Genomic DNA, 14324 nt, shown 5'->3' with positions numbered 1-14324 from the left:
AACTATAGTTATATTCTAATATAACAAAATAAAAGAAGAACTTTAAATTTATTTATTATTAAATAAATTTTTATTTAGAAAAAAGTACATTATTTAATTTTTTTGGTAAAAATTGACAGATAATTTCCATTTTTTTGTTTGTATTTTAAAAATTATAATTGTTAAGGTGCCTAGTATTTAATGATGACCTTGCTTAACTCTTCAATGTATCTCTTATCTTAGGGCAAGGGCTTTCTCAACGAGCCCTTCAAGTTCGATGTGGTCGACACGCTTGAATACAGTGTAACAGGGTTGCAACCCGATACAAAGTATTCCATACAGGTGGCCGCTCTGACCCGAAAAGGTGATGGTGATCGCAGTGCGGCGGTGATTGTGAAGACGCCCGGAGGTGTGCCTGTCCGTCCCACGGTAAGTCTGAAAATCATGGAACGTGATCCCATCGTGTCCATTGAGCTGGAGTGGGAGCGTCCGGCACAAACGTACGGGGAATTGCGGGGCTATCGACTGCGCTGGGGCGTCAAGGATCAGACCCTGAAGGAGGAAATGTTATCCGGACCGCAGATGACCAAGAAGCGTTTCAATGATCTCGAGCGTGGTGTGGAGTATGAATTCCGTGTGGCGGGCAGCAATCACATTGGCATTGGCCAGGAAACAGTGAAGATCTTCCAAACGCCTGAGGGAACACCCGCCGGGCCACCGTCAAACATAACCGTTCGCTTCCAGACACCCGATGTGGTCTGTGTCACCTGGGATCCCCCGAGTCGAGACAACCGCAATGGCCTGATCACACGCTACGATGTGCAGTTCCACAAGAAGATCGATCACGGCCTGGGATCCGAGCGTAACATGACTCTGCGCAAGGCGGTTTTCACCAACCTGGAAGAGCACACGGAGTACATTTTCCGTGTGCGTGCGTACACGAAACAGGGAGCAGGTCCATTTAGCGATAAGATCATTGTGGAGACCGAGCGAGACATGGGACGTGCTCCAATGTCGGTCCAAGCGGTGGCCACCTCCGAGCAGACAGCTGAAATCTGGTGGGAACCGGTACCCAGTCGTGGCAAGCTCTTGGGCTACAAGATCTTCTATACCATGACTGCCGTGGAGGATCTGGATGATTGGCAAACAAAGACGGTGGGTCTGACCGAATCGGCGGATCTGGTGAATTTGGAGAAGTTCGCTCAATATGCTGTGGCAATTGCAGCGAGGTTCAAGAATGGTCTGGGACGTCTCAGCGAGAAGGTGACGGTGCGCATCAAGCCCGAGGATGTGCCTCTCAATTTGCGAGCCCATGACGTCAGCACTCACTCGATGACACTCTCCTGGTCACCACCTATACGCCTTAATCCGGTCAACTACAAGATCAGCTTCGATGCCATGAAGGTATTTGTGGATTCCCAGGGATTCTCTCAAACGCAGACGGTGCAGAAACGTGAAATAATCCTCAAACACTTTGTGAAGACGCACACGATCAACGAGTTAAGTCCATTCACCACCTACAATGTGAATGTGAGCGCCATTCCCTCGGACTACTCGTACAGGCCGCCCACGAAGATCACAGTGACCACACAAATGGCGGCACCCCAGCCTATGGTCAAGCCGGATTTCTATGGCGTGGTTAATGGTGAGGAGATCCTTGTTATCTTGCCACAAGCATCCGAGGAGTATGGTCCAATCTCGCACTACTATCTGGTTGTGGTGCCGGAGGATAAGTCCAATCTGCACAAGAATCCTGATCAGTTCCTCACCGATGATCTGGTGCCTGGTCGTAATAAGCCCGAGCGTCCCAATGCTCCTTATATAGCCGCCAAGTTTCCCCAACGCTCCATACCATTTACCTTCCATCTGGGATCGGGAGATGACTATCACAACTTTACCAATCGCAAGCTGGAGCGTGAGAAACGCTATCGCATCTTTGTGCGCGCCGTGGTGGATACACCACAAAAGCACCTGTATACCTCAAGTCCTTTCTCCGAGTTCCTCTCACTGGACATGCGAGAGGCGCCGCCCGGCGAGCGACCACATCGCCCCGATCCCAACTGGCCATCGGAGCCGGAGGTTTCGGTCAATCGCAACAAGGATGAGCCGGAGATACTTTGGGTGGTGCTACCCCTCATAGCCGCATTTGTTGTCTCCACCACGTTGATTGTGCTGTATGTGGTGAGGCGTCGACGCCAGCCGTGCAAGACTCCCGATCAGGCAGCTGTCACCCGACCCTTGATGGCTGCCGATCTGGGCGCCGGACCCACGCCAAGTGATCCTGTGGACATGCGAAGACTGAACTTTCAAACACCCGGCATGATCTCACATCCGCCCATACCCATTTCGGAATTTGCCAATCACATTGAGCGACTCAAGTCCAATGACAATCAGAAGTTCTCGCAGGAATACGAGAGTATTGAACCCGGCCAGCAGTTTACCTGGGACAATTCCAACTATGAGCACAACAAGTCCAAGAATCGCTATGCCAATGTCACCGCCTACGATCACTCGCGAGTGCAGCTGCCGGCACAGGAGAATGTCCTCGGCTCGGACTACATCAATGCCAACTACTGTGATGGCTATCGGAAGCACAATGCCTATGTGGCCACCCAGGGACCGCTGCAGGAGACCTTTGCGGATTTCTGGCGCATGTGCTGGGAGCTGAAGACGGCGACGATTGTGATGATGACCCGACTGGAGGAGCGCACGAGGATCAAATGCGATCAGTATTGGCCCACGCGTGGTACTGAGACCTATGGCCAGATCTTTGTTACCATCACCGAAACCCAGGAGCTGGCCACCTATAGCATTCGCACATTCCAGCTGGTCCGTCAGGGTTTCAATGATCGTCGCGAGATCAAGCAGTTGCAGTTTACCGCCTGGCCGGATCATGGTGTGCCCGATCACCCGGCTCCCTTCCTTCAGTTCCTGCGCCGTTGTCGCGCCCTAACGCCACCCGAATCCGGCCCAGTTGTGGTGCACTGTTCGGCGGGTGTGGGTCGTACCGGTTGCTATATTGTCATTGACTCGATGCTGGAACGCATGAAGCATGAGAAGATCATTGACATCTATGGCCATGTGACGTGCCTGCGGGCCCAACGCAATTACATGGTGCAAACGGAGGATCAGTACATCTTCATCCACGATGCCCTACTGGAGGCCATCATATGTGGCCTCACCGAAGTCGCCGCTCGCAATTTGCATACTCATTTGCAAAAGCTGCTCACCACCGAACCGGGCGAGAGTATTTCTGGCATGGAGGTGGAGTTCAAGAAACTATCCAATGTTAAGATGGACTCTTCCAAATTTGTAACTGCCAATTTGGCCTGCAACAAGCACAAGAACCGTTTGGTCCACATTCTACCCTATGAGTCGAGTCGTGTTTACCTCACGCCTATACACGGCGTCGAGGGTAGCGACTATGTCAATGCCAGTTTCATCGATGGCTATCGCTATCGTTCGGCCTATATTGCCGCTCAGGGACCCGTTCAGGATACCGCCGAGGACTTCTGGCGCATGCTCTGGGAGCACAACTCCACCATTGTTGTCATGTTGACCAAACTCAAGGAAATGGGCAGAGTAAGTGCATCCAAAATCAGAGCAACCTTTGTATTTGATCAATGCATTTATTGTCTTGCAGGAAAAATGCTTCCAATACTGGCCACATGAACGCTCCGTTCGCTATCAGTATTACGTTGTGGATCCCATTGCTGAGTACAATATGCCTCAATACAAGCTGCGGGAGTTCAAGGTGAGATTCCCAAGTCATCTGACACCTATCGATAACTATCTGCGGGTAGTATTGAATATGAACTTGCTCTTATTATTACAAGGACCCATTTTTTAATTTTTGTAGGATGTTTTCTAAATTTTTAATCACAACTTCCCATGGACATTTTTACACAAAATACCACCAAGATCATAAATTGACAAGCATTCAACTCTTGAGAAACCTTCTTTCAAAAATATATTCAAGTTTCTTATTTAAACGATTTACAGTTTAGAATTAACGTACCGACGGTGCATTTGAAAAAATAATTTAAATCGACCTTTATTATAACTATAGTTATTACTTGTCAAAATATCTTTTCCAGCATCTAAAAACTAATGAAGAAAAAAACGCTTAAATTCTGTTATAATCAACCTGAACCCAAGGCTTGGGTTCGATCCTTGGATTAATTTCATACAAAAATATTTGTATTGTTTTAAATTTTTCTCTAAATTTTCTACTAATAAAATATTTTTGTTTTAAAGAAATCAAGCTTTGATTATAATTTAAATTTATTTGAAGATTTTAATATGACTTATTTTAATCGGAAGTCTCAAACGTAACGCCTTAAAATAAAGGGCTATGAAGACTGGAAGCGAAATTTTATTGCTGTTTTTTTTAATGAAGATTTTCATTCCGCAATCGTTTCGCTTTCAGTCTAACTATTATTTAAGGCACAAAAAATAAGAACATTTAAGGTACTTAAGGTAAAATCTTTCGACAACCGCATTTAGAGCGGTTAATGGTAAGGTATTTTTCCATACACATATTCATTAGCTTTCAGAAAGTGTTTGACTTTCACTAGACACGATCAAAAAATAAGTTCACCTTAATATCAGCTTAAGCCAATAATAGATTTTAAAAACAGATCTTAGCATAGAAACAAATTTTCAAACGTTTTTCTCCATCTTTATTTTATTAGTTTTTTAGATAATTGCAAAATTCCTTTTGTATATATATTTTACCCGCCATACCTTTCAATTCTATTCTCCCAGGTGACCGATGCACGTGATGGTTCCTCGCGCACCGTGCGTCAATTCCAGTTCATTGACTGGCCAGAACAGGGTGTTCCCAAATCCGGTGATGGCTTCATCGATTTCATTGGTCAGGTGCACAAGACCAAGGAGCAATTTGGCCAGGATGGTCCCATAACAGTGCACTGTTCGGCTGGTGTGGGACGCACTGGTGTCTTTATCACGTTGAGCATCGTCCTTGAACGCATGCAATACGAGGGCGTGCTGGATGTGTTCCAAACTGTGCGAATTCTGCGTTCCCAGCGTCCCGCCATGGTGCAGACAGAGGTAAGTGTGAATTTTCATCTGTTCGGATATAAGTTATATATATTTGTTTGTATCTCGACAGGATCAATATCATTTCTGCTATCGCGCTGCTTTGGAGTATTTGGGCTCGTTTGACAACTATGCAAACTGAGGATTAATCCGAGTTGGAGCTGAAACTGGGGTCCAGCTGGCTACAGAGCAAAGACGTTGTCAGCTTTAAGTTGTGTTTAAAGTTGCATGTTGCATGTTCGTTTGCAAACTGTACGCATAATATGCATTTACGAGATACATAGGATACACGGATACCTTAACTTTAAAGTATTATAGCCAGATACTGCCCACACATAATTACTTAACAACATACATACATATATATATGTATGGTATTTATATTTATTATATACGGAATTTTGTATTTTATCCAAGTCTTTATTTATCTCAGCGTCCGTCTTTATTCCTTTGCTTCGGTCTACTCTATTGTACCTTTTTTCTATTCTTTTATCGTTTTTGACATAATTGTGAACTCAATAAGACTGTTACACGTTTAATTATCAGTAATTTACATATGCGATATACACAATTACTCGTATATCCTCTTTATACCGCCGTGTGTATGTATGTATTCATCTATACATATATATGCACACAGTTTTTGCTCTAACTAATCAAAGTAGTCAATCAATTTGTTGTTGTGTGGCATCAACCGCACTGGAAACCTATACATATTTTAACTAAGGACTTGGTAGCTATTAGTCGTACCGCCTAAAAGAATCTCGAAACAAACAAACAAAGTAACTCGATGATATATTGTAATGAGGAGATGGGAAAAGTATTCAGTTTATCACACATATACATCCATACATAACATATGTATATGTGCTGTATGTATGTGTATGCAAACAATCAATCAAATATAATATGTTAATGTGTTTTTTATACAAACTGAAAACTCCGCTTAAGTTATATTATTATAGGACCTGTTCCGAGTTACACTTTCGCATCAAATTCACTTAAACAAATACAAATAGAATGAGGAGTTTTACTTTGATTGATATGTCTTATATGTAATTTGTGTGATATTGATACGAAAGTGAAATCGAGCAGCAGTCCGTTTACTTATCTAATAAAAAAAAATGTAAAACCGTGCAATTAGTCAAAAAGGCTTGCGTAGTGCATACCATATAAGACAGTTAGTTTTAATTAGTTATTAGATTTAGTTTACTGCTATCAGTTAGTTTTAGTTATTTCAAGACATTCCCATAGAATGATAGAAAAATATTCATTTAAAGAGCTGTTCAAATTTTGAAGCTCTTTGTCATTTTATCGCTTAATCCTTCCAACAATTAAAGATTATTGGGAACATTACTTAATTTTCCAACAAGCTTAGTTTATCACAGATGTTTGAATGGCTTACTTTATGGAACAGACTATGTTCCGAAATGTATGCTGGAATAACTCTCAAAGTGAAGTCCGGATTCAAGCGTTAAGTTTTCATTCCTGTATATACCAGAACCCCTACAGCTAATTAGGATCCTAATGCTAGAAAATTATGGTACCTAAAGTGTATGAAAAAGGCAGCATAGATAATAATAACCAAGCAGTTAGACAGATCAAGCGACAAGTAATAAGATAACTGTAGATATGTATTGTAGAATATAAAATATACATACAACAAACATTTATACTTATTATTGTCTAAGAGAAATATAATAATGTACATAACGAAATGATATGATAAATGATCGAATTCGATTGCCGATTGAAGTAGTATTTATAAAAGACGTTAGCAAAGCGATAACTAAATTATTAGCCCAGAACACATGTTAAAAAACAATAGTTATAATCCATATTTACTATACAAACATAATTAGATATAGATCACATATACAGATATACACATACATATGTAATTCTACTTGTTAGCGAGTTGCCCAGAGAAGAATGGGAGGAATGTTAGGAAATAGTAAATTGACAAGTTGGCATTATGCCATGGACCCAGAAGGGGTGCATTTGGAAAGAGTATTGAATAATAATGAAATTATAGCGATAACGATGGCAACTATAGATGTCTAGAATAATCAACGTTGCAAGCATATATAAGTACATATATAGCAAACTAAATCATATAAATACATATAAAATTGCAGATTATTGTATAATACATAAATTTGTCGGCTTGTCAAATTTTGTTAATATATATAAATTGTTTAATATTACATATATATTTTAACAATTAGTCAGATATTAACAATTTTAATGCTAAATGCAAAAACCCTAAAATAATAATCCAGCTGCAGATTGAGCGATTGTATTTCATATATGTATTTAAGCAAAGAAAATATTACGTTAAACATTATCATACGACTACATGTATCAGATATATATATATATATATACAAGTATTTATAATTTTGAGGAACCGATCAACCAATGAACATCAATAATAAAAGGCGAAATAAAATACACATTATATAAAATATATTCAATCGTTTTTGTTTATTGACAATAGCAAAAATATCGGAGATGTGCTCTAAAAACATCCCTTTTAACAAAAAATAAGTTTGGTAACATTTGAATGGTATCAAGTAATATTCGGTTATTTATGTACTTTTGACTTCCAATTTCATTATGATCTCAGTGGAAAAATGAATAGGGGTTAACTAACAGCATCGTCAGGAACTGCTAGGTCCTTGTCGACCTGACTTATCTCAGATAGTATGTTCAAAGGATCCTCGCTGCGTAAATAGCCATTGTGCTCTGGATGCGATTCAAAGATAACTTCTCCACGAATCACACGAACTCGCGGTCCATGGGCACGAGCCGTAAACTTCACCTTGCCGCAGGTATCGGGACGTAGACGGCGATGTGCACGCAAACCACTGACAACCACAAAGTTTTTGTCGCATCCGTAGCACTTGTAGCGCTTCATACCAATGTGACGGGACAGATGCGATATGAGTGTCTCGCGATGTGTGAAATCCAGCGAACAAACCTGGGAGATTAATCAATGAACGGGGTTAATCAATTGCGAGAAGTGGAGGAGTAAATAAGGTAATCGAACCTTGCACTTGAAAGGCTTCTCGCCCGTATGCCTGCGTTGATGGACACGCACTTGGCCAGGCGTGCGAAAGCGTTTGTCACAGTAATTACATTTGTGTGGCAGCTCTCCAGTGTGTATCAGCATGTGGATGCGTCGTGCTCCGATTGTTGTGAAGCACTTTGAGCAATCCTCACATTGATATTGAGCCAAGCGAGTTCCATCTTTGGATTGCGGCGATTTGGTAGCTCCATTGGACTCAGGCTTTACAGGACCTTTAGCTGGCTTCACAGGAGTTTCATCAACTGGAGATGCTGACACAGCTGATGTTGTAATTTTAATAGCTGGCACTGCATGTTTTAGAGCTGGAACATCACTCGCTTCAGCTTCAGAAGCTAGAAGTGCAGGAGTTACTGGGGATGGCACTACAGTCTTTGGCGAAACAGGAGCATCAACATTCGGACTAAGCAAGTCTGAGTCAGTGACCCTAGACGCAATGGGATTTACTTCTGAAAATTGCATAGAAAATATGTTAAAGTATGGAGCCTATAAGATGAAAATAATACTTACTCTTGTAGGTTTTGACCTCAACTTGCATATGGACAAACTCCTCCTTTGGAATACTGTGTGCAAATGTCAAATGGTTGTAGAATGCCGAATGCTGTTCGTAGCAGCGGGCACACTTAGGACACTCCCAGTGGAAACGATGATCGGGATATTTGTAGCGCATTTCACGCACTTTGTCACTGCTCAACTTTGTCAACGGCAGCTTAAGCACCTCCAGCTGTGTGGGCAACACTCCATTGGAGCTCTTCTTTGGTGTTTGCAGTACACTGCCGGGTAGTGGCAATGATTGCTCAATACTACGTATTTGACTCTGAAAGTCCGCAATGATCTTACGAGATTCTGGCAATGTTTCAAATAAGCTCAGATCACTGAAATATGAGTTGCGAGCAACGTGCGTCCGTAGAGACCCAGCAGCAGGAGAAGCAGTAGAAGCTGACACTGTTGCAGTTGGACCCGCACTTATAGTCATGGCATTGGAATATGTGATTCCATTACTACCAATAGTGCAGCTGTTGGTATTCGCATTTGTCATGGTCGGCGCAGTTGACGTAGTCGGAATCTTAATTATTTTTGTATTCAACGGCAGTTTGAATACCATACAATTGCTGGGCAGCACCTTCAATATGTTGGACGCCACATTCGGACTGCTCTTTACTGCCTGCAAAATGTTCTCTTTCTTCAATATGTTTGTTGCCTGCTGTTGATTTTTGTCCTTTACTGACTTTAAAATGTTGGGACGCTTTGTCGGTACTACACAAACTGACGTTGGTAAGGACTGCCATCTATTAACTGGAACAACTGCAATGGCGACAGTTTTATATGTTAATTAAAATACAGATACGTTTGATATCTCGAAATAAGTAATATTAATTAATGTATTGCATGTGTGCCTCCTTCTTGTCGTTTTGTGTGTCATCAAAGAGTTCGCGTCTATAATATACCCTGTACTCAAATTAAATCTTTATATTAATACGTTAAGAAAATTGAAACCCTAGAGAAAAATTTAATTTAAAGAAAATATTGAAAATGTGAAGTTCTTTTGGGACGTTAAAACTTTTCAAAACTATTTTTGTTTGGGTTTAAGAGTCTTTATCTCGTATAGCTCTGGGAGCTGTAAGGAGCTTGAGAAAAGTATAACAAACTTGATCTGCATGGAGCTTAAGTCTTAATTAGAAAAGTTTCATTGAATTTATTTACAGTATCTGCTTTTTGGGTGTTCATACAGACGCACGAACTTGGTTATATCGCCTCGGCTGCTGATCACGAATATTTATACTTTATGAAATCAGCCAAGAACAAAAATTTGGGAACATCGATTCTTAAAAAATGGTAACCCAAGAAATCTTAGTTCTAAAATCAGTTCCTTGTCCTTGAGATGAAAGTTTGTGTGTTTTTTAGTTCTGGTTTTTTAAAGTTCTGGTTTTAACATGAAATTTGATACCAATTCTGTCAGGATCAGACTAAAAACTATAAAGATATGCTAATAATAACATTCTAAAAAATTAAATAAATAAACAAAAAAAGAGAACCAGGAAATAAATTTAAGAACTATGGTTTCTTAGTGAAAATATCTTAGAATTGGCAGCAGATTAATTATTTGGGTTACAATTTTTTAAGTTTTTTGCTCTATTCAAATCGATGCACCCTAATAAACATGAATATAGGTCTATCCGAAGAAGTAAAATGTCTCGTTTTTAAATATGTTTTTCGCTTAATGTAATCATATTTTGCGATCCATTTCCGACGATTTTTGATTCTAGTGCCTTTTGTTTTAAAGAGCTTACTTCAATTCGCAAATTATCTTAACTGATTGCTTACACTGTATTTTTGGAGTCGCATGAATAGCGGCTTCAACTTTTGCTAGCGATTCGGTTTTTAATGGTTTCTTAATCGCCGGTAGACGCAATTTCCCTCGCAGTTGTTCTGGCAGACTTGTGGCACTAACGCTTGGCCAGATAATATCGGTACTAGGACTTAACACCTCCAGTTCTTCCTTTGGTTCGGTTTTAATGACCACATCCGCCAGTTCAGGCTGTTGCTCCATATCCTCCTCCTCTGCATCGAGCGGTTCTGATTTGATCTCCACGTCGCAGAGCATCTCTGCTGGCAGTGGGCCATACGGTTGGGTGATGGCCACCAGCTGCCCCACATTGCCGAGCGTGTCCACATAGTCGATCCGTCCGCACGGCTCCTTGCTGTGCTGCCGGTGCAGTTGTAATCCCTGACGCGACTCAAAGTGACGACGACAAATGGCGCAAACAAAGCGGCGCACATAAATGTGACCTGTTATATGCCTGGCCAGACTAACCGAATCCGGGAATCGTAAGAGACATATCTGCAATAGAAATAACTCGTGAAAATAGGATGAAAAACAAAGTAATACTCTGCTCACACTCTGAATATATTAACCTTTTCAGGCTCTTTCCATGAGACATTTATTTTTATATTTCTAGCCTAAAACAAGTGGGAAAGGCTATAGTCGAAATCCCGACCAGAGGATACCCGTTACTTATTTCAATATATATAAAAGTACTTTAAAGAAATTAATTGTATTCCTTTGAAAACATTAAATTGCCATAACTGCCGTTCTACTTTTCCGATCTTGATGCGATTCAGTGGTATAAAATATAATAACACAAAAACTGCATTATCTTTAAAACTGCTGTTGATGTTCGGCTGTTGATGCTGATCAAGAATATATATACTTTATGGGGTCGGCGATGCCTCCTTCTCCCTGTTACATACATTCCAACAAACACAATATACCCTTTTACCTATTTTTTAAGTAACGGGTATAAAAAGCGGGTTATCCATCCAGTTAAAAAGTTGTATAAGTTTAGAAGAACTTTTGCAACTTGAATCGTAAGGGACCCCGAACTTCCTCTATGGGAAGATCACGTAAGTTTTTTTTTTTTGGATCAGACCACTATATCATATAACTGCCATAGGACCGATCGGGCGAAAATCAAGTTTTAGTATGAAAACTTTTTTGTTTTATGAGATATCTTAACCAAACTGGCAGAATATCGTTTTTATGATCTTATAAATCCTGCACGAAGTTGGTTTAAAACGGCTTAGTATATCATATTCATATAGCTGTTATTGGAACAAATAGTCGAACATTCTATACAACGATCTACAAGGGCATCAAATCTTTTGCGTGCCAAGTATCTAAGTGCCTGGGCTCCAGTTTTTTTTCTTTACTTACTAAGAATGAACTTTTTAAAGAATGCACAAAAATATAGCGAGAAAATGTTACAAATTCTTTCAGTGGAAATGGACTCTTTTTCAACCAGATCCCTGTCTCGCTCTCTCTCTCGCATTGCACTTACCCTGCAGTTGTAACTGTTTCCGCCGCTCTCATGCTGGCGATATTCATGCTCCAAGATTTCTTCCAGGGTATTGCACCAACGGCCACATCCATGGCTGCAGAAATGATGATTTAGTTGGTGATTGATCTGATGCGAGGCCAGTGCCAAATGATTTTCACACATAAAGTTGCATATTTTGCACTCATATTCGTTCAGAGCGGGAGCTGATGTCACAAATAACTGTAAGTACACAAAAGCTTACTCTCACACTCTCGTTTGTCTATGTGTATGTGTATGTTCTGTGTTTAGGTTAGGTGTTACCTTTTGTTGCTGATCGAGCGTGCTCAGGCTAGCTATAAATTTGAGCTCGTCCTCGGACTTGTAGTCGTGAACTGGCACCGTTATCATATTTGGCCGCTCCTCAATGATTTTCATAAGACCGCCAGCTGCAAATATCAGCAATTTTATCATTCATATTAAACACATAGCTAACGGTATAGTGCATATTAAAAATTTACACAATACATGCATACAAATCACACACATGCGTACACACTCACACTTACTAATGCAAACAGACGCAAACATTAATATTTACCGCATGACATTTCCAAATCTGATGCGTCCTCGCCATCATCCAACTCCAGCTTTATTTTTGTATCATCAATGTCTATTTCCTCCTTTATAATAACAAATTCCTCATTCATTTTGTGCGCTTATCGCGTGCAGCAAAAAAAAAGTGCGCAAAATAAATTACCGCTGCGATCAGTAGAAGTTATCGACAGCCCAAGAACATATCGAATAATAACCCGCCAGACCATGCCAATACATCGGTAAGCAACGCCTATCGATATTTTTGTAAGAGGATTTCATAGCGTCATAAAAGCAAGCAGTATAAAGTTTATAAGTTTTTATACTATAAACTTAAATTTTAAGTTGAAAAATTACTTTTTTTTTAAGTTAAACAAGGCAAAATGTAAAATATACATACGCTACATATTCAAATTAAATGTTAAGCCTTACGGTAGTCTGTTATATGGCAGCTGGTAGCTGTTGTGAGGTCTGTTATGTTATCATGGTTATGTTATTGATTGACAGACAGACAACTAATAATTTTAAATAATAAAAGTTTATTTTTAGTACTTTTAGATAAGTAATTGAATAGCTATTAAAATCAGTGGTTAATTAAATTAAATAATTAAAATATTTTACAGCAAACTACTGAAAATTGAATATCTTCATTGATTCCTTGCAAAGTAACGACAAACATGTTAACAGTTTGTCTGTCTGTTAATAACATTACAGAAAACGTAAAATGCTCTGTTGCGTGTCAGTGTTTTTGTGTGAATGACTGCAAATCGTGTAAAAGAAAACAACAACATTATTAGATAAACTCAAAATAAAACAATTATTTTACGAAACGTATAAATAAATGTTTAGTACTTAAAGTCTGCCAGCATAAACCAAAACAAGATGAGCAACAGCGAGGACTCGCAGCAATATCTAAACGATATACTCGTCAAAGATGAGGACGAAGCGTCGGGTGGTAAGTAAACACGAGAACTTTAAGTCTGGGAAATTGTAAATTGAATTCACTTTAGATGAATCGGACAGACAGGATGGACATGGTAGCATGTTGCGGGAACAGGATCGCTTTCTGCCCATCTGCAACATCATCAAAATAATGAAAGTGCCAGTGCCGCAGAACGGCAAAATAGCCAAAGACGCCAGAGAATGCATCCAGGAGTGCGTCTCCGAGTTCATCTCATTCATCAGCAGCGAGGCAATCGAGCGCAGCGTCGCCGAGAATCGAAAGACTGTCAACGGGGATGATTTGCTGGTCGCCTTCAGCAATTTGGGCTTCGACAACTATGTCGAGCCCCTCTCCATTTACTTGCAAAAATACCGCGAGGTGAGTTCAATGCGTTTCAAGATGTAACTCCCTACTGTATCGCCTTTTTTTATGCACACACAGTCAAATAAATCGGATCGCAATTTATTTGTGGAGAACAGCTATAACAGCGAGGACACCAATGAGACTGGCAAGCAGTAGCCCTCGTCTATAGGATACATATTTTAGGGGTAGACTATTTTCTTTATAAATCCTTATTATATTTAGAATCTATAGTCAAAGTCAAGTTATAGTTTTACTGCAAGTAGCTTAATAGTTTTTTCATTTTATATGTATATTTTATAAAACACCAAGTACTTTTGTATATTCTACAGGTTTACACATTTGTATATGCTCAATGATATTACATAGTATGATTAATATGTAATTTTTATCGATTTATCAAATCAAATAAATATAAAATCAAATTTTCACAAGATTTATTAAAAATATAAAACAAAAGCTACCTAAGGAACATGTTTTGTGT

At 40.0% G+C, this 14324-nt stretch overlaps 3 protein-coding genes across 3 annotated transcripts in view; 2 read left to right on the top strand and 1 right to left on the bottom strand.

Annotated features, from left to right (window-relative positions):
* Nucleotides 1-7508, top strand: part of LOC117781060 (tyrosine-protein phosphatase Lar) — a 123166-nt gene extending 115658 nt beyond the window's left edge. The window contains exons 16-19 of the mRNA XM_034617780.1: nt 223-3561; nt 3623-3733; nt 4747-5052; nt 5114-7508. Of these exons, the coding sequence (XP_034473671.1) occupies nt 223-3561; nt 3623-3733; nt 4747-5052; nt 5114-5182 (3825 nt within the window). The 3' untranslated portion in view covers nt 5183-7508. The remainder of the gene's footprint in view (nt 1-222; nt 3562-3622; nt 3734-4746; nt 5053-5113) is intronic.
* LOC117781061 lies at nt 7504-12731 on the bottom strand. Its single transcript, XM_034617781.1, has 7 exons — nt 12545-12731; nt 12268-12392; nt 11968-12186; nt 10454-10970; nt 8639-9433; nt 8093-8577; nt 7504-8023 (listed from the first exon to the last, which is right to left on the bottom strand). Exons 1-7 carry the CDS (start codon nt 12651-12653, stop codon nt 7688-7690), a joined length of 2586 nt encoding a protein of 861 aa, XP_034473672.1. The 5' UTR covers nt 12654-12731; the 3' UTR covers nt 7504-7687.
* A 514-nt stretch (nt 12732-13245) lies between these two features.
* LOC117782391 (nuclear transcription factor Y subunit beta) lies at nt 13246-14262 on the top strand. Its single transcript, XM_034619498.1, has 3 exons — nt 13246-13492; nt 13548-13858; nt 13922-14262. Exons 1-3 carry the CDS (start codon nt 13420-13422, stop codon nt 13997-13999), a joined length of 462 nt encoding a protein of 153 aa, XP_034475389.1. The 5' UTR covers nt 13246-13419; the 3' UTR covers nt 14000-14262.
* Nucleotides 14263-14324: the final 62 nt, after the last annotated feature.

This window comes from Drosophila innubila (assembly GCF_004354385.1).
Source record: "Drosophila innubila isolate TH190305 chromosome 2L unlocalized genomic scaffold, UK_Dinn_1.0 4_B_2L, whole genome shotgun sequence".
Lineage (NCBI taxonomy): Eukaryota > Metazoa > Arthropoda > Insecta > Diptera > Drosophilidae > Drosophila > Drosophila innubila.
This window is presented reverse-complemented; position numbering and strand designations above follow the sequence as displayed.

Coding starts and splice junctions, on each gene's coding strand:
- LOC117781061 (XM_034617781.1), bottom strand. CDS start 12,653: ATGAATGAGGAATTTGTTATTATAAAGGAGGAAATAGACATTGATGAT. Junction 9,434..10,453: donor TGCGACTCCAAAAATACAGT/GTAAGCAATCAG, acceptor TCGCCATTGCAG/TTGTTCCAGTTAATAGATGG. Junction 8,024..8,092: donor AGAAGCCTTTCAAGTGCAAG/GTTCGATTACCT, acceptor TTAATCTCCCAG/GTTTGTTCGCTGGATTTCAC.
- LOC117782391 (XM_034619498.1), top strand. CDS start 13,420: ATGAGCAACAGCGAGGACTCGCAGCAATATCTAAACGATATACTCGTC. Junction 13,493..13,547: donor TGAGGACGAAGCGTCGGGTG/GTAAGTAAACAC, acceptor AATTCACTTTAG/ATGAATCGGACAGACAGGAT. Junction 13,859..13,921: donor ACTTGCAAAAATACCGCGAG/GTGAGTTCAATG, acceptor ATGCACACACAG/TCAAATAAATCGGATCGCAA.